Below are 21,048 nucleotides of genomic sequence, written 5' to 3' on the forward strand. Positions count from 1 at the left end.
GATGATGCTGAGGATAGCTTGGGACTGGCTGAGCTGAGAGATCAGTGAGCCTTTGTCTCAGCTTCTTGAGTTATCTCCCCTCTAGGTCACTCTCCCTTAAATAGTGCTGAGTGTAATTTTCATTTCTTAGTGAGGGATTTCCTTCACTTTCTGCTTTCTGTATGTACTTTCCAATGTCTTAGGTAATATGATTACAATCCCACCTCTGTAATATTTGAAAAAGTGAAATGAAATTTCCTCTTAAAGATAGTTTACAGATTAAGCTCTTTATGGACAGCTTGCCTGTTTTGCTTAATTTTTTTTAATTGACGCAGTCATTTGCTAAGTGCTATCAATTTTATGTATGAAATGTTTGGGGTTTTTTTTTTTTGCTCTTCCAACTGCCTCCATTTCCACCATCTGCATTTCTGCCTTTACCAACTTTTGTTCTTCCTTGTTTTAAATGAAGCTTCACTCCTTAGTTCACTCTCAGGCTACATTTTTACCAGACCTGCTGCCCTCTGCCCAGAAACCATTTCTTTGAAAACATAACCTTTTCATCACCAGAATTTATGTCCCGGAACCTAGGTATCTTCACTTCTTTCCCACTTTCTCATCATTTCTGTTACTTCCCTGTTCCTCATGCTTTGCCCTCAGAATTATAAGGACAATCAATGAAGAAGGTAAACAGGGAAAACTCTTTTAAAAAACAGAGAAAAAAAGAAAACAAAAGTTGAAAAGTTGTATGAGAGACCTTGAAATCATTGTATAACTGTGATAGAGATAGAAGAGTAGTACAAATACATAAATAAAATATTCAGTAATTTAAATAACCCAAACTAGTCAAACGATTGATAAAGAGATATGCTGTTAAGGTTAGGGTGGGAAGTAAATCTGCAGGAATTGGATTGTGTCAAAGTAGCAAAATTAAACATAAATTCTTAAAGGGATTTTATAAAGAAAATGTCCCAAAATTATGCTAAACGCCAAATGGAAAAAGACAAAATTTAACATTAAAAACTCTAAATTTGAATGTGCTAAATGTAAACAACATAAAGTAAATGGTAAACTGCATAAAGACACACATTCTTTACTTAGAATGAGAGAAAACAACCCTGAGATTTCACACATGCCATGTTTGGCACATTTGCAAATATGATAAATGTTGGGATTGGTCAATGTTGAAGGAAGTATGGAAAGATAAGCACACTGATAAAGTATTAGTGGAGTTTTAAATTTGTCCAGCTATTCTAGAAAGCAATTTATAAACGAGCAAAGAGAGAAACGAAAATGCCCATAATTAGAGATGCCACTGCAAGTCATAGTCCCAAAGGAAGTCAATGACAAAAAGAAAGTCCCCATGTACTCCAAAATCTTTATAAGTACAGACTTTGGGGGTTTGTTTTTACAAAGAACTGGATATGAAATAGATGTGTATTGACAAGGTGAATGCCTAAACCAATTGTTCTAATTGAATTAATCAGCAAAAGTCATTCAATCAATAAAACATTTTTAAGCACAGATTACATGTAAAGCACTGTTCTAAGTACTCTGTATACAAAGAATAAGGTAGTCTCTGTTCTAAACGAAATCACCTTCTAATTACAGAGATAGCATATATGGAAGACTCCAGGTACAAGGTAAATGAAATAGGACCCATGGCCTAGATGATGCCGAAGAAAAACCTGCTTATGTCTTTTAATTGTTATGTCCACTGATAAAATCATATGTTTCTAATTTTGAACCATTTGACAATGCTAAATACATTGTTTTCAAGAATTTTCTCCACCTAGAGATGGTAGGTCCTAGTTTCAAATCTGATCTTAGACACTTCCTCTTAAATATCTGTGTGACCCTGGGCAAGTCATTTAACCCTCATTGCCTAGCCCTTACTGATCTTCTGCCTTGGAACCAATACACAGCATTGATTCTAAGATGGAAGGAAGAATTTTCTTTTCAATTTCTTTCATAGTTGGAGGGGAGGGGGTGTGGGTAGCTAGGTGGAATAGTAGATAGAGTGCTAAGCTTGGCATCAAGAAGGCATATCTTTGTGAGTTCAAGTCTGACTTCAGACACTTCCTATCTCACTTAAACTTGTTTGTCTTAGTTTCCTCACCTGTGAAATGAGCCAAAGAAGGAAATGGCAAACCACTCCAGTATCTCTGCCAAGAAAACCCCAAATGGAGTCAAAAAGAGTCAGACAGAATTGAAACAAAGACTAAAAATAGCTGAGGATATATGAAAGCAATTACTATGTTTTTAAGAATTAATATCATGATCATATTTAGAGAGCTGAAAGTGTTCTTAAAAGCTCTCATTCAATATCCACATCATTTTACTTATTCATTTATTTATTATAAACTTACCTATTTTCAAAAAATATTTCTTTTTCATTCAATTATTCATTCCCTTATTCACTCATTCATTTATGTACTTATTTCCTTATCCATCTACCATTTATCTAATTGTCAATCTGTGAAGTATGCATTTAACAATTTTTTAAAAACTTTAATCTTAGAATCAATACAAAGTACTAAGGGATAGGAAATGAGGGTTAAGTGACATCTCCAAGTTCACACAGCTAGGAAGTGTCTGAGGTCAGATTTGAATCCAGGACCTCTCAATTCTAGACCTGACTTTTTAATTCACTGAGCTACCTAGGTACCCCCTTCAATGTATGTATTTAAAGTCTAGGTGTCTAACACTGTCTGGCTGGAAATGGAGGAACTATTCATGGTTCTAGTCCCATGCTGATTTGCATAGACTCTTTGATGGCTCTAATTTAAAAATGAGCTGATTTACATCTCCTTGGACTAGTATTATAGACTCTCTACATTAATGCCAAGCACTTTGTGGATCAGATTATCCCACAGAAGCTCTGAACTCTCAAATTCAAGAGATCCTTCATCCTTATATGACCTAGTGGCTGGCATTATTTGTAGGTCCATCAAGTGAGGTCTCCTCATTTTTCACATAATTAAACTAAGGTCCAGGGAGGATCAAAGTCATATAGAGAATAAGTATGATGACTTTGGAGAATAATAGAAAAAAGTATGAACTAATTCAAGTGAGGAAAGCAATATGATTAATGACTATAAGTATTGAGAGCAGGTCAACCTCCTTCATATTGTCTTGCCCAATCCTTTAGCCAATAAATGATACCTAAACCTTACTTTTGGAGTCTCTTCTATGTACTGAATTATTCTTAACTCTTATTATTTATGTAAATGTGTCCTTTCTGTATAAGACAATAAAACCCATGACTACAAGAACTGTGATATTTTTCATCCTCATTTTCTTAGTCAAGTCAGTCAACAAGTAATCACTGTACTGGACTCTGTATTAAGCACAGGGGATTAAAAGAAAGACAGAAGGCAGTCCCTACTCTCAAAGAATTCAGAGTTTAATAAAAGAGCATCCTAGAAAATGCTTTGGACTTAATAGTGCTCAATATGTGTTTATTGAATTAAATCTAAACACAAGAATAGGAGAACAAGAATTGGAGAACTCAGTGGTTTAACTGGAACGCTTCAACAATCTGACTTGCTCTATCTTGTGATTCTCTGATTCATAGCTGTTAACCTGAATGAGAACCAATTTTATCCAGAAATCAGACTGGTGAGCACACATCTCCAGTAGTCCAAGGACCACTTTTAATATAGTAAGATTGGGCCAAGGAAAAATTCTTCTGCTCTTATAGGGCTGAAGAGTGTTTTTACTTTCCTCAGGAAGACAAGTAAGGCAGGATCTTTCAGTACCTTGCATGTTCCTTCAAAATGGCCCAACAAGTGAGAGATTCAGGATGCTATTGGTATTATTGGGTGCCCACAAGGTCTATTTTGTAATGCCCTTAAAAGGTCATTGGTCACAAATCTGTTAGTTTTTCATTCCTTTCACAGTCTCCAGAATCCCCATTGGCTGACCACTGCCAGCTCTAGAAATAGGTCTTTTATTTGCCTAAGCTCCAGGCTTGACATCATGGCCCTGTATTTTTTGGCCTCTGTTGGTATCCTCAGTTGTTGAGCTCACTGTTTACCTTCAAAGAATTTTGATGAATAGATAATAAAATTCTGATTTTTTCAAACTCCAAAAAGAACTTTCGCATACTGTTAATCTATTATTTTGCTTTATTTGAAAAACCTGAAGAAAAAAATGAAAATTTCTCCTAGAATAGAAACTGTCAATTTTGTATTACTAAAGGGCAAGTAAAAAAGCCCAGAGTTGATTCCCAAAGACATAAAAACCATATAATAAATTAAAGCTTTACTTTCCATTATTGACTTTGAAAACTGTGTTCAGAACTTCTTCCATTTGCTAGGAAAGAACCAGATAAAGTATGGGGAACTGGAGAGAAGACAAGTGGATGTGTGTAATACTTAACAATGAATCAAACATCCTAATAAAATAAATGTTTCAAGTTTGGCTAAAAAAATTCAAGATGAAACAGACCTTGGAAATTTCTTGATACAGCTTCTGCATTTAATAGATCAGGCAACAGAAAGAAAGAAAGACCTGTTAACTTTCCCTAAGCCACCTAATCATTTTTAAAGTCAGGATAAGAGCTCAGATCTCTTAACACCCATTCTCGTGAGTTTATTTTAATATGCATGATCGCTAGATAACAATGAGGAAAAGAGAGACCCTCAATATTCAAAGAGCAATATCCAGACAATAAAACAGACAATATTTTTTCCCTACTTTGTTTCCTGGGCTTCTCTTACCAGAAATCCTCCCTGAAAGGGCCAGAAAAGGGAGTGAACATGGACATTGGGCAGATTTTCTATTGTGGACCATAGAAAGAGGAAAGAATTCCTATTTGATAATATCACAACTCCATGAATGTAGGACAGCATTCCCTCCTCTTGAATGGGAATAGAGAACTGAGTTAAAAGAATTGTACCTGAATAGACTTGAAAATTAAATGAAACATACAAATTAAAATTCCTCTAACACCTAGGACTTAAAAGAGATGTTTTCATGACTCAACTTAAAATGTGGGCTTTTTCCCTTTCCTTTTTATTTTCTTCTGATAATCCACTATGAATACTATAGGTAATCTTTCTTAGAAGCATAAATAAAATATTATTTCATAAGTCACAATTCATCCATTTCTTCTTATCCATGTTATTGCTTGTGTGGAATAAAGTATATGAATTATCTACCATGGACATGCTCAGTGAATGAATTGGGGGTTATCAAGTAATAGTGATAGCTATTATTATTACATGTAATTATTATATCTAACATATAACATGTATGTTGTCATGTGTGATTATTACTACTCTTACAGATGAAGAAATTGATATTGAAAGTGGTTAGGAAATTTGCCCCAGGGTCACAAAGCTAGTAAATGATGCAAAATGAAGTGGGCAGAAACAGGAAAATTTTGAACACAGTAAGAACAGTACTGTAATGGTCATCTAGGAACAACTTAGCTATTCTTATTGAAGTAATGATCCAGGACAACACCAAAGAACTCATGATGAAAAATGCTATCCACCTCCAGAAAGTGAACTAATTATACTACATAATGTGAAAGCATACTTTTTTACTTTATTTTTCTTGTTTAGGGGCTTTGTGTTTTTGTAGCATGAATAATATGGAAATATGTTTCATGGCATCATGTCCATAACTAGTTAATATTATATTGCTTGCCTCTCAATAGATGGGGGAAGTGCAGGAAGGAAGAGCTGGTACATTGGAAAGAGCATTATTCCAAGATTTAAGAGATCTTTGTTATGTCATGGCTATGACCTATATTATCTACCCAATCATGGTCAAATTATTTCACATCTCTGACTCATTTTCTTCATTTACAAAATAATGAGCTTGGAATAGGTGGTCTCTAAGGTGTGTTCTAAGTTCTACTATTTTCTAATTCTCTGTTGGCGAGTGTATTGGCTCCTTTTCCTCATTAGAGTGGATACTCCTTAGGGCAGATTGTAACCCATTCATGACTTCTTATGTAATATACGTATCATTTGTGTGTTTCCATAAGACATTTATAAAAAATACACTAAGTGTGCTGGAGACATTCCTCCAGGTCTTTGATTTTTCTCATGGATTACCATTGCAGTTCTTAAGCAAATTCACTTTTTAAAGTCTGCTATGCTTCAGTATCACTAAAATATCTGTTCATCTCTTTTGTCCATTTTAAATGTTCTTGATGAGATCAGAAACCTAATTACACTCACCATGTGCCATACACTTTGGATCACTGGCAATTCTGATTCTTCTGAAATTGCTATATTCCATGTTAGCAAACATATAGCAACAACGAACATAAGAAGGGACTTTAGCTAAACAGACAATGACAACAAAAAATCTTGAGATAACTGAAAAGGCTCTATCTTTGATCAAAAGTGATCTTTCTGGATTTCTTGTTTCTATTTTGTTAGTTCTCAGCTCAGTTCATTGTCCATCTGCAGTATGAGATTAAATACTAATGGATGAACTCAGTGGGTTATTCTTCCAATCATACATTAAAAAATCAGACCTCAGAAATACCTTCCATCCCTGAGACTCTTCCCTCTCATTGGATGACTATTTCCTGTCCTTTGTGTAAGAATGGTATTCTGATTTAGACATCTCTTCATTTCCCACAAAGCAGCACTCTTCTGAATTTCTCCAGCATGCCATACCCTTCCTCTTCACTTCAGCTTGTGAAAATTTAACACATCTATATCTCTTTCTTTGATTCTCCAAGGCAAGTTTTGGATTTTTAAAGGGGAGAAAAGCCTGATATTAAGATTGAAGTGCAACTCTGCTTCTTATCCCACCGTCTGGTTGAATAAGAATGCAAACAAAATGAGTTATTTCTCTATAAACAATCTACTTACTATAGTGAGATAGAAGAAAGATAGTGGTGGGCACTTGGGCACTCGGCAGCCATTCTAAAGGTCTTGTGACTCCTTGTGTCTGGAATATCCTCCTCTTGCCCAGAGTGAGGTCAAAGTCCTCCAGTCAGAGAGGCTTTGGAAAGGGATGTCAGTAAGAGCATCAATTAAGAGTAGCAGGAGGAGTTGGGAGGCTTTTTGGGTTGAGAGTCCAGAGGGAGAAGGTGTGCCTAGATCTGGGTCCTAGCTGATGTGCTCTCTCTTTCTCTGGCCCAATTTTTATTATTTAATAAATAATTATAAATTAAGGTATAATCACCAGAGAATTGTAATCTTAACAAGCTTCCCTATGTTGTCTTCCTCATTAAAATCTAAGTTTTTTACAGACAAGCACTATTTTTCCTTTTCCTTGTATTTGTATTCCATTGCTTGCTATCATGCCTGGCACATAGTATGAGTTTAATCAATGGTTTGTTTTTTTTTTTACTAATTTAGCTGATATGTTTTGCTTTTTAATAAACTTTTTTCCCAGAGCAGTTGGCTAGGCTCTTCTCTTTTGAGTAAACATGAATTTCCCACTAAAGAGGTTTTTTTAGGGTTTCTAGTCCTGATGCAATCAGCACACTCTTCTATGTGAATAATGCTATCTAAAGAATTTGTCACTGGCAGGAAATACTTCTTCTATTTAGACTATATGTCAAAGTCTTTCATAAAACTGGCAAACATTTCACAATGAATATCTTGTTAAGTATTTCACTTTATGTAGATAAATGGAGCTGATTATTGAACAAAGATATTGAATGTTAGATCGGATCTAGCTTTGGCTCCTGACTTTTCCCTTTTTTATATAAATGCAATTCATCACCAGTATATTAGAGTCTGAGCTGATATAGACTACATGTAGTACTTCCATTTTCATCACTAACATGGAGACACTAAGCTAGAAAGTTAGTCCATCTCTTTCTTCTTTTATTTTTTTAAAACCGTTCCTTCTGTCTTAGTATCAATTCTAAGAAAGAAGGGCGGGCAAGGGCAGGAAATTGGAATTTAGTGACTTATCCAGGCTCATTCAGTGTCTGTGAGTGAGGTCAGATTTGAACCCAGGTTCTCCCAATCCCAACCTGGTCAGTTCTATCCTCTGTGCTATCTATCTCTTTTAAAAAGTTTTTATTTATGTGTTTTGTTTTTCTCATCATCATTGCTTCCTCCTTTCTTTCTCTCCAGAGAGTCATTCCATAACACAAATAATATATTTTAAAGACTCAAAAAAAAAAAGAAGAGGAAAATATAGGTGTTAAGTGTTCCATACATTGAAAAAGTCTTAAGATATGTGCAATGTACCACCCATAGAGTTTTTAGGTCTGTAAAGAGGTAGTTGGAAGTGTTTTCTCATATTGCTTCTTACAAGTAATGTGTGTTCTTGATAATTTTGCAACATTTGCTTTTAATGTATGTATGTCTGCATCTGTGTTCTTTCCATTTACATTGTTGCAGTTACTAAATATATACATATTGTTTTACTTCACTCTTCATCAGCTCATGTAGATCTTTCCGTGCTTCTCTACATTCATCATATTCATTATTTCTTATTACATTTATGTACCACAATTTGTTTGGCCATTCCCCAACTGAGGGGAATCTACTTCACTTCCAGTTCTTTGCTATCCCACAGAATAATTCAATAAACATTATTCATATTTTATTTGGTTACTGTAAGATACCATTGATACCTCTGGAGTGGGTGAAATGATATGCATATTTCCTGTACTTTATTTGCATCATTCCAAATTGCTTTCCAAAATTATTGTACATGCTCATAGCACCAACAACAATATATCTTTTTAATACATCTTACCTTTGAACATACTTGTTTGAGCATGGTAGTGTTGTTCCTTTTGCGGGAACTCTTCTGAGGAAAGTGACTATGTCACTTTGCATCAATCTATATTCATTGAAATATACAGTGCCTTGAATTCAACAAGTATTTAATAATTGTTGAATTGGGTTCTTGAAATGAATCATCTGCATCCTTATGAAATACTGAATCCGCATTTATTCACAATTGGAAATAATTATGTTATGCAAGAATAAGAAATATTTGGCAGGATAAATGCTTATTAATAAAATATAGTTCTTTAAAAAAGTAAACCCTAACCTTGGGTCTTAGAACTAATACTATATTCTTTTCTATGTATGGTTCTAAGGCAGAAGAGCAGTAAGGGCTAGGCAATTGGAATTAAGTAACTTGTCTTGGGTCGCATAGCTAGGAAGGATTTGAAGTCATTTTTGGACCTAGGACCTCTAGGTCTAGCTCTCAATCCACTGAGTCACCTAGCTGCCTCCTAAAATATAGTTATTTACAAGAATATATTTTTATGGAAACTGACAATAAATAAGGTATGTAGCATAAAAATAGCAAAAATGAAAAGCAATTTTTGCTCTCAAGATGCTCTCAAGATGCAGATAGAATCCCACATAGAGCCTTGCACATAATAGATATCCAATATGTGCATTCTGAATTTTATCTAAGAAGACAGCGCAAAAGGCCATAATTTTGGAGAATTCATTGGTTCAATTAGAATGATTTCTAAAGTCCCTCCTTACTTCAGTGTTCTATAATTCTGTGATTTATGTCTGTTACCTAATGAGAACCAAATTTCCCTTGAAGTCAGATTTATCGGAATACATCTCCAGTTTATTTTCTAAATATCCTAAGTGATCAAGATGTGGAAAAGGTCTGAAATTGTGTGCAATGAGCAATATTTGTTCACCACCTATTTCTGAAAAGGGGTGATTTGTCTTCCTAGGTCTTTCACTGAATCATGCTTATTTGCTTGCTCTTTAAAAGTTTGCAATATTCCTTTTTGAAAATGAACATGAACTTTGTTCCCAATCCTTTGCTCTCTGAAAAAAACGACACTATAAATATTTTAATTTGTATGCATAATTTCTTCTTGCCAATAGTCTCTTTGGGGTATGAGTTCAGTAATTTAATCCTTAGGTTAAGGGAATGGGCATTTTATGTACTTCATTTGTATAATTCCAATATGATTGTGTCCAGCAACAGCACTCTTGATCTTCAAGACAATGTAATTTGAATCTTATTTACGCATTAGTTATGTCTTATCTTTATACTATAATTCCTCTGAGGACAATGACCATGACATTTTGCATTTCTATATATTTAGTAAGAAAAATAGCTGAACACAGCATGTGTTTAATATTGTTTAATTGCATTGTTGGAAATAATTTTCTTTGAACTCATTTAAGGTATTAAATTAATCTTTTCACATGAGGTTTATTATGAAAATAGCTTTATTAGTAAAATGTAGCTCTTTCAAATATTGCATTTTATATAAGAAATATAACAATGAACAGCAGACTCAATATAAATACTATAAAAAATTACTCTTCTCCCAGATGGACAATAAATATTAAAAATATGATCACAAGAAGAAACCATCAAAATTGATAAATAAATAAATAAATGAATAAATAAGTGGAAATTATAAAATGTTCAGTTATGAAGTAGAGCTGAGAATTTTCTATATTCAGGCCTCCTTTTAGTTCATTAATGGTAGCTTATATTTTAAATAATTCAGTGAATACAAATTCTTAGTTGATGTGAAAACATCAAGTGAGTCTTTCAAGTGATTGAATGCTTTGTTTTAAGGAAGCAGTGAATTATTTGAGGAATTGAAAGTCTGTTTCTTCTTTCTTAGTCTTTGAATTTTCTGGCGAGTTTGCTCAAGAACAGAAAGACTCTTCTGATCTCTACTCTGGTGATTTCCCAGGCACAGCGACTATATCCTTTTCCTTCAAGGTATTGGCTTATTCCTTGGAAGTAGCTCTTCAGGGTCAGCCTGAGGGTCTCACTTTCCAAGGAAGGCCCTTCCCACTGCACCTGCTGTCCAAGACACCTCTCCAGTTGGTCCAGCTGGTGATCCAGTCCAATGCACAGATCCTTGAACTGAATCTGATTCCAAGCAACAGGAGCAGCATTCTGGTTGAACAGGATGAGGATCTGATGAAGCATCTCGTGAACAATGGCTGTGGCCTCTTCCCTCTGGAGCTGGCTGCCCTCCAGGCCTTCCATTGGGAAGTTGAAGTTGGTCCCATCCTTCAGACATGGCACCAGGGAAAATGTGCTCATCTGGTTCAGAAGTAAGAAGTCTTGCTGGAGGCCCTGAGTCAGGTCACAGCTCAGGGAGCAGAGGATGTTGGAGCAGAGCAGAACCAGGGCAATAGGCAACAAGCTCCAGGAGGTCATGATGATGCTGAGGATAGCTTGGGACTGGCTGAGCTGAGAGATCAGTGAGCCTTTGTCTCAGCTTCTTGAGTTATCTCCCCTCTAGGTCACTCTCCCTTAAATAGTGCTGAGTGTAATTTTCATTTCTTAGTGAGGGATTTCCCTTTACTTTCTACTTTCTTTTTTTACTTTCTATATTGTTCTTAGAAGATACCATTAAAATTTCTCCCATTTATATTTTGGGAACTGCAAACAAATTTATTTTTATAGTGGGTTTCCAGATTAAAATCTGTGATCAGCTATCTTTTTCATTTTTAAAATTTTCTTAATCATATTCACTATTACTGCACGTATAGTAATTTGCTAAGTGATGATTTTTTGTCCCTGAAATATTTCTTACTTCTGTCCTCAGCTCATTGCCTCCCTTACCACCATTTGCAGTTAGGCCTTCATCAAGTGTTATCCTCCCTTTGGTTTCAATGATCCTGCTCTTCACTTCACTCCCTTGGCCACCACTTCACCCTGTCAGACCAGAAACCATTTGCTAGAAAGCTTATAACCTTTTCACCCCAGAATTCATTCCCTGTAATCTAGATGCCCTGATTGATGGTGGCTTCACATCATTCACTCCATTAAGGCCATTATACAGTAATATTTGACCTCACTGCTCTGCTACCTACTCATCAACAGTGTCTATAAGTTCCTTTTCATCTTTCTTTTCCCCTCAGAACAGTTAAGAAATAAAAAAGGAAAGAAAATTAATAAAGAAAACAAAAAGGAGAGAAATGTCTTAGAAACACAAATTAAAAAGCAAACCAAAAAATTTCAAAAGCTGGCAGGGGGCAATTGAACTAACTATATAACTGAGATGGGGTGGTAGTGGTTATGAATAAATACATAAATTTTAATTAATTAATTAATTAATTAAAAACCCCAAACTAGATATACATAACCCTACCTAAAAGGAATTGAGTTAATGTTAGAATGGGAAGAGAATTTTTAGGAATATTGTTACGTTAAAGTAGTTTTAATCAAAATTAAGCGTAGGACAAAGCATTGATTTAAATAAAGAAAAACAATTTTTAAACCTAAAGAGAACCTCAGAATTCAAGTGTCAAAAATGGTGAAATAACAACAGCCTTGACATTAATAACTTTAAATATGAATGGGATAATCCAATAAAATGAAATATATATTTTTAAGAATTGAAAATTTTTATTTAATAAATTGATTTAGAATATTTTTCCATGGTTACAAGATTCATGTTCTTTTCCTCCCCTCATTCCCCCTCCTCCCCCCCGCCCATAGTCAAAGAGTAATTCCACTGGATTTTACATATGTCATTGATCAAGACCTATTTCCAGAAATATATATATATATATATATATGGAAATACATGTAATTCAGAAAAATACTGCAAGGGTATAAAAAAGATAGAAATGTTTATAGAATTGCCACGAAATTTAACTTTAAAGGGGGTTTACAGATTAAGTTCTTTGAGATAGGCCATCTTTTTTTAACTCTGTGTGTGTGTGTTTGAGGGGGGGGGTTCTCTTGTAGGGCATATGTAGTCATTTGTTAAATGCTATTAATTTTATCCTCAAAATATTTCTTGTTTCTGTCCTTTCTTTCCTACCTCTATTGCCACCATTTGCATTTAGACCTTCATCAACTCTTGACTTCCCTTAGTTTCAATGTTATTGATTTCTTCACTCAACTCCCTGGCCTCCTGCTTACAAGTTCTCTTACAACTTAGACCAGAAACCCTATCCTGCTGTACTGAATGCCTTCTTTACCAGAATTCCTACCCTGTGAATGAGCACTCCTGATAAAAGGTTGTCTCATGTCATCCACTACTGACTTCACTGTCCTTCAAACTTCTCATTGTCATTCAGTTGTTTTTAGTCATGCACAAACTTTTGTGAACCCATTTAGGGTTTCCTTGGCAAACAAACTGGAGAAGTTTGCCATTTCCTTCTCCAGCCCATTTTACAAAATGAGGAAACTGAGGAAAAGGCATTAAGGGACTTGTTCATGGTCACTCAGTTTGTGTGAATTTTAGATTTACCCCACCCTGCTTTGTCTAACAAAACAGGAGTGTCTACACCCCTACTTAAGGATTAAGTATTGAGAAGAATGGCCTCTGACAGACATGTGCTAGAAAATGACAAATCAGAAACAAATGACAGATCCCTGGGCTGTCCTAAGTCAAGCTTAAGCTACCATTGGTACATGTGAGATGCAGGAAAGTGATGTAAAAATGGTCTATATATTTGGTGTCACTTCCTCTCTCCGGCCTCTTTGCACAGAGAGGTGGCTGGAGGCAGCGTGCAGAGCATCTTGGCATGGCAGCAGCTATTGTCCAGGTTTGGCAGTGAGAGTCCTTGATACACTACTGGGGTAAGATTAGTAACCTAGTTCAGGTGAGGCGTCTTCTCTGAGCTCTCTCAGAGTTTAGCCTGATTCCTTTCTCCTTTACCTTCCAAAACACTATCCTCTTAGGAAGCCTCTAATCATCTGAAAAGACCACATGGTTTGTAAGTGTCTCAGGCTGGATTTGACCCAGGTCTTCTTGACTCTAGGCCCAGCACTCTATCCACTGTGCCACCTAGCTTCTTATGAGCCATTGTTATAACCTCTCTGTCTTGCCTTCCCTCACTTTATTCTTTCTAAATCTGGGACCATAATCAGGTTTGCTCTGGCCTTGAAGAAGGTGTATCAGTCTATACCCCTATGGCTTCCCTGAGCCTATTTGAAACTTTTCATAACAAAATACCTCTCCCTGGCCACCCCTTTCATAGATGTGGTGTCATTAGCAGTGTGTGGACAACATACTTTCTCCAACCAACTCCTCTGAGAAGAATTAGGCTCAAGATATGAGCCATTAATGCTGAATTCAGAAGACACAACAGGAGAATCACCTGACAAGGTAAAATGCTTTGGAATGAAGTCCAGAGATTGTGAATCCATAAACTGTTCACTCCTCAGTCCTTCACCATCTTCCAAGCTCCAAATATAGACAAATTAAACTGGGTGTTTGATGATGAGCATGCAAACAGGGAAGTAAAATCCACTTGCAATGGGAGATGGCGATCTTGTGAGGGATTTACTCTGGAAATAGTTGGTGCAATGAAAGGCCCTTTCTCTGATAGAGTGCCATGCCTCCCTGCATAGTGAGGAGGAATATGTGAGCTCCTAGGGTCAGCTGACTTATAGGATGGTGTGAGCAAAATAGTGTGTGTTCACAGGCATGGATTCAAAGATGAGATTGAACAGTAAATGAGATAATACAGACAGTACTATCAGACAAATAAAAAAAATTCACATTATCAGGGGCATGGGTTTCAGTGGATTGAGAGCCAGGTCCAGAGATGGGAGGTCCTAGGTTCAAATCTGGCCTCAGACACTTCCCAGCTGTGTGACCCTGGGCAAGTCACTTAGCCCCCTTTGCCTAGCCCTTACCACTCTTCTGCCTTGGAACCAATACACAGTATTGATTCCAAGATGAAGGTAAGGGTTAAAAAAACCTCACATGATTATTAGAGAAAAACAAAGACACTAAACGAAAGCATAAAAGTAATCCATTTTGAAAAATAATAATGCAGTTAAATCAAACATGCACCATATGATTGATCCTCTAAATTCATAAAGGAAACTTAACTGAATTGGAAAAAAGACATAGATATTTACATGTGTTTATTGAATCGAATCTACAGCCCATCACAATATGCCTGAGGATTCAATAATTCATCAGGAATGATTTCTAGAGTCCTTCCTTGCTCCAACATTCAATGACTGTAATTTATGATGACTCCCTGAATGAGAAACAAGTTTCCTGTGACATCAGATTGGGGAGACTTTGGAAGCATATGAGCTTGAGCTCAGTCTTCCTCGGGCAGAGGAAGGCGGGGATAGTCTGTCCTTCAAATTCCTTTTCGACACTTGCTAAAACACCTGGGACACTCCAGTTTCTATTGGAGTTGCACGATGCCCAAACAAAGAGCCTGTTTGGGAATTTTCTTAGGGATTGTGCATGTGTGTGTGCTCATTTTCTGTCTCCTTCAGCTTTCACAGAATCCCCTTTAGCCATCCTCTCTAGCCGCTACCTGGAGCTCTTTTGTGGTCCCAGCCTTACATCATAGCCCCATAGTTTTGGTTTCTCTGCATCCTCCAAGTTGCTATGCTCACTGTGCTGAGTTTAACTCAGCTAATTTACTTCCCTTGACCAGAGAGGAAATGACTTTCTCTGCTTCTCTTTTCAATACATCTGACATGCATTCAGTTTCCTTTTGGCTTCTCACACCCTTTTGCCTTTGAGGAATTTTTGATGTGGGGAAAATCGAATTCTAATGCTTTAAAAACCCCAAGAGAAATTTGAGACTCTACAATTGTTGTCTTTCTTCATTTGAAAAACCTCAAGAAGGGACAGAAATTGTTCTCTTTGTGTTACTGGTATGATGTCATCACTGGGTCATTATGGAGTCACTCGTGACTCCTTTCTCCTTCCCCCTCCACATACAGAGAGTTCCCAAGTTCTGTTGGGTCAGTCTCTGCACTGTGCCTTGCATTCAGTCTGTCTTAGCTTCCGCACCAACCAGCCTGCTCAGGTCCTGATCTCTTCTTCCTAAATCTATTTTAATTGTCTCCCAACTGCTCTTCCTGACTCCAAGTTACCCCTGGGCTGGGTCCTCCACCAAAGATTGTCTGAGTCATCTTGTATTGCCATCATGATGTCACTTCGACTCAGACATTCCCAATGCCTCCTGGTGGCCAACCTGGGGAAAACAGTTGAGGAGAGGACAGAAAACTCAACATGGAGATAGGAGAGACCTGTGTTCAAGTTCTACCTCTTGCACTTACTAACTGTGTGACCTGTCTCACCATGTCTCACAGTGTTGATGATCAAATTAGAAAATGTATATAAAGTGCTTCACAAACCTTAAAGGCTTCATAATCAGATATTCTGGAACCTGCTCACACCAGCCCATGTCAGTCAGTTATTAAATTTTCAGTGTGGGTGTATACACTTCAGAAATAGGCAAACAATTCTGCCAATCAGGACTTGATTTATTGCTTTATTGACTGCCCAGATTTAATCAAGTTATGCAGAACACATGGATAGAATAGATTAAATTTAAAAGTATACCATGGCTTTGGGGGAGTTGGTTGTTAGCATTTGCCAACCCACAAATCTCTCATATTATTATCATATCTGAGACTCTATGGCATATTATATAAATAGAATGTTACATTTGGATCCACATGGTTTTGATCTAAATCCTACTTTAGATAATCATTAATGATAACCAAAGTAAATTACTCAAGCTCTTATAGAATTTTCTCTATTAAAATGGCCTTAATGCTATTTATACTATCTCATGAAATTAATCCCAATAATACAATTATAATAATACTTAGATAATACCTTAAAGCACAGAACACGAATTATTATTATCTACCAAGTAAAGTATAAATTCATGGCACCAGCAAGGTCCTCTATACTCCATATTCAACATATATATTCAGCTTTACTGCGTAGTTCTTCTCATATACTTTATATTCTAGCCAAAATGAACTGTCATCCACTTTTCTTCTACCTTCTATTATTTTCATTTCTTTTCTTATCTTCAATAATTATTTCTCTTATCCTCTCCCTCTTTTATCTCCACTTACTGAAATTTTTCCCTTTCCTGGAGGTTCAACTCAAATATACCCTCTCTATGAATCCTTCCTTTACTTCCTCAAGTTTCTTATAGCAATTTATCCGGATTTTTCCTTTCATTTAAACCTTGCTCTTGTATCACAATCCCTTCCTCTTGTAAGGTTGTAAACTACAACCTTAGCAAGACAACTGTTATACAACTCTGTTTTATCCCCAAAACGTTGCATTACATTTGTTGGATTGAATTGAAAACATTCATGATATGCATATATGAGGCTTCTGAGCTGAATAATCCACAAACTTTGCTTCTATAATTTCTTGAGCCTCAATCTCATTTTCTAATATAGCTTTTGCTTTCCTTCACTTCACATTGAAGTGGCTCACATGTATGTATTTGTTTTGTTTTAAGGATTTTGTCTAATTCTAAATAGAATGAATTTCTCTCCTAAATTTTCTGAGAGATGCTGGGTTTTATTTATTCCATAATGATCCTTAGGGCGATGGCAAACCTTACAAAGCAAGATAAACAAATGTGCCATAAAATGCCATTTACATGCCTTTGGGGATATGATGGAACCAACTCTAAAAATTCCATTATTTGCTTCTCTAAATAAGATTTGCGAACTTTCTTCCCATCTGGATGTAATCTTTAAGTCTCTTTTGAATACCCTCTCTAATGAAATCCATGTATCAGTGTAAGCAATATAATGTCTATGGGAGGGGGAAAATATTCCCTTGTAGTCAATACTGAAAAGTAATGTTCATTTTTTTCAAGTCATATAAAACCTCTCTGATTCTCTGCTTCCATATCTGTAAAATGGAGGAAATTATAACTCTAGTACCTTCCTCAAAGGACTGTTTTGAGGATGAAATAAAGTACTGTATGTAAGGTACATGTGATGGGTCTTGATCTCTCTCAGTAAGGCATTCCCAAATGACTATAGGTAGAAGTGATCTCTCTGTAATCCATGACCCAAAGTGCTTTTACATAAGTTTCTCCATATCAGTGGAGTTTGATTCCTTAATGTTCCACCTCTTTGTTAGGGGAAAAGTTGAGAGTCTGGGAAAAGAGAGATCCTATTGCTGTGGCTTCTAATTTTGAGAGTAAAGATATGTAGTTACAGAATTTTTTCAGGCCTTCAAAGGGAGAAGAAAAATTCTGGAAATAAATTGACGTATAGTGGAGCTGGCACCTTGATCCATAGAGACTTTGGGAAAATTTCCCCTTGGGTAAGATCCCATACTCGGTTAATAGATATCTCACTGCCATTGGGAGAATTAATTCCCTCTATATATTGAGTGACTTATAGTCTCAGGTGTTTACTTTGATTTCTGTTTGATCTAAGTTTGGATAAATGAGTTTATTTTCCAAGCCTGGTCTTTATGTAACTATTATTTGGTTTGATTTAATTATCTCAATAGATGCAGAAAAAGACTATGACAAAATATAGCACCCTTTCCTCATCTTCAAAATGGTTTCATTAATATTTATACTCTCTGCCTATTAGTACCATGGCATGTGAACTGTTTTGTAAATATGAAAAATACTAATGTATAATGTATAATTGCAGTATATTTTCTTTGTAATGTTACAAAATAAATTTCCTTTTCCAAAGCCAGAGTTGGAATTCAACCGCTTTGGGGAAATAGAGGAAAGGAAGCTAGGGGTTCTCCCTAAAATGCTCCAGAAGATAGGGAATCCTGTGAAAGCCAAGTAAAGAGGCAACAGTAAAAACCCAGGAGATAGAGCAAAGATTGGTTGGTTCAAACACAAAACTATATCACAAAGTGGGGGACCTGAAATGAGTCTCACCTCCAGTCCCAGGATACACATGAATATAATCAAATAATGTACAATTAAGAGAAAAAAGAAACAAAAACAACCCCCCCCCGAAATGACATCAAAACCATGATTCGGTAGAAGGACAGAAAAGAGATGGTCATTATTTCAGACAAATGAGGTGCTTTGTAAACAGTTTTGCATTATGGCCAGCAGAGGGAACAAAAGACCCATTTAATCATCTGTTCATATTAGTAAGAGAATTAAAAGAAGCTGCTGTGTTTAAACCCGTGAACAAAGTGAATGTCTTATGAACAATTTTACATCATCACAGATCACATATTTAGAAGTGGACATGTCTTGGGATCATTGAATTTGACCACTTCATTTAAGAGATGAGGAAACTCAGGCACAGAGATCAAATGAGTTGCCTATGGCCTCCAGAAGGATTTGAACTCAAGTCTACTTGACTCCAGGTCCAGTGGTCTATCTATTATTCCATGTTTCTCATGTATTTTGCCAAGACACTAATCATAAGGCCACTGCCTCAATTATTATCCTAAATTCAATGATGCAAGAAGAAATTGGGCCTGAGATTGTATATTAAAAAAGATTGGGGGCAGCTGGGTGGCTAAGTGGATTGAGAGCCAGGCCTAGAGATGAGAGGTCCTAGGTTCAAATATGGCCTCAGTCACTTCCCAGCTGTGTGACCCTGGGCAAGTCACTTGACCCCCATTGCCTAACCCTTACCACTCTTCTGCCTTGGAGCCAATACACAGTATTGACTCCAAGACGGAAGGTAAGGGGTTAAAAAAAAAAAAAGATTAAGACTTTCAGTATTAAGCAGATTCAAGATGGCAGCTTAGGAGCAGCAATAGTTCAGACCTCTGAAAATCCTTCTTACCGATCACATACTAAATGCTCCTAGGGGACTGAAAATCAAACCTAACAATAAGACAGAGTTGGGGAACCCTCATGCCTGACTCAATTCAAAAGCTACACCCCCCTCAAAAGCCATAATCCAAGAACACTCGGGTTTAAGGGGAAGGCAGGAGGAAGGTCCCAGGACCCCTCCCTCCCACCTAGAGTGCTAAGCCTTCACTGGCAGTGGGAACCTCTGGGCAGGCAAAGGTGCTGATCTAGAAGGTATACCTTGTGGGCAGGGCTGTGCCAGGCTCAGAGCATCCAACACAGGAGGCAGGGAAGCAGCTGGAGAAAGATCGAAGAGCCTGCAGCTTGGGCAGCTGGGTCCTTCCATTTGGCTCCAGCCTTACTGAAGATTTTGGCCTCAGAGCACATACAGCCCATCCCAGATGAACTTAATCCCATCAGGAGACCTCAGAGCTCAGGGAGGCCAGGAACCCTCCCCCCTAGAGTGCTGGGTCTCTTGAAAGGACAGGAACCTCTGGGTGGGCAAAGGAGTAGAATGAATCACTAAAATGCTGACTGTAATGTAGAATCCATGAAGTGAAATAATATGCAATAAAAGTGGAAAAGATAGATAGGATAGAAAGAGATTAAAGTCAGCGTGGGGAGGACCTTAAATGTTATGAAAAAGAGTTTCTATTTTATCCTGAAGGCAATAAATTAATCCTGAAAGTTTCTGAGGAAGGGAGTGACACAGTCAGTCCTATGATCAAAGAAAATTATTTTGATAGTGTTATAAAGAATGGAGTAGAATGAAGGGAAAGAATATTGGTGGCAAAGAGACCAATTGGAATTCTCTTAAGATAGCCTGAGTTAGAGGTGACAGAAACCTGAACTAAGGTGTTGAGAGTGGAAAGTGGACAGTGGACTGGAAAGGAAGGAACAGAAGAAAGAGATACCATTGAGTAGAAATAAGGCAACAGAATCATCATGAGGGATTAAGAAGAATCTAAGACTAAATCTACATTTTGGTTTCTTTGTATACAATAATTGTCTAATAGAGATAAGAAAGAAATGATGCTTGATTTACTCTATTGTTGTCTGAAGTGATGAATCAAAGAATTTTTGGAGAAATTTATGGAATGTTTTTCCTCTGAGATTCCACATGTGAAATGCTAACCAGATTCCATGGAGGGAGGGATAAATTTCTATTACAATATAATCCTAACAAGAGGATACAACCCTTATTTATTATTGCCACTATGTGTAAATGTGTATGCATGTATATTATCTATAGTAAGCAATATGGATCTATTTACTTTCCTCAGAACCCACTCAACAATAATAGTGTTTGATGTTACAAAATTCTAAAATAATATCATTATATGCTGAATAAGATAAGGTAAAGAACTAGAGAGATGTGAAATTATCCAAAGCATTGCAGAAATTAAGGTCTTTTTGGCCCGTCCACAATAATTTTGATATCAAGATGCTCCAGGAAAGTATAGATAAATCAAAAAATTACCTAATATTTTTTCAAATGGCAATGGGATAATTGCCCAGGTTATGATAAAATCTTGAGTGAGGAACTGAGAAGGAATATAAGCTCTCAGAGAATGAGTCAGGGAGTTATTACTCACAGGTTGCCCATCGCTGCAGTCCCATGCTAACACAA

The 21,048-nt window shown here is 36.6% G+C and overlaps 1 protein-coding gene across 1 annotated transcript; it reads right to left on the bottom strand.

The window, feature by feature from the left end:
- Nucleotides 1-10,533: 10,533 nt before the first annotated feature.
- On the bottom strand, nt 10,534-11,085 carry IFN4 (type I interferon 4). Its single transcript, XM_001373486.2, has one exon. It carries the CDS (start codon nt 11,083-11,085, stop codon nt 10,534-10,536), a length of 552 nt encoding a protein of 183 aa, XP_001373523.2.
- Between the last annotated feature and the right edge of the window lie 9,963 nt (nt 11,086-21,048).

Source organism: Monodelphis domestica, chromosome 7, assembly GCF_027887165.1.
Source record: "Monodelphis domestica isolate mMonDom1 chromosome 7, mMonDom1.pri, whole genome shotgun sequence".
Classification (NCBI taxonomy): domain Eukaryota; kingdom Metazoa; phylum Chordata; class Mammalia; order Didelphimorphia; family Didelphidae; genus Monodelphis; species Monodelphis domestica.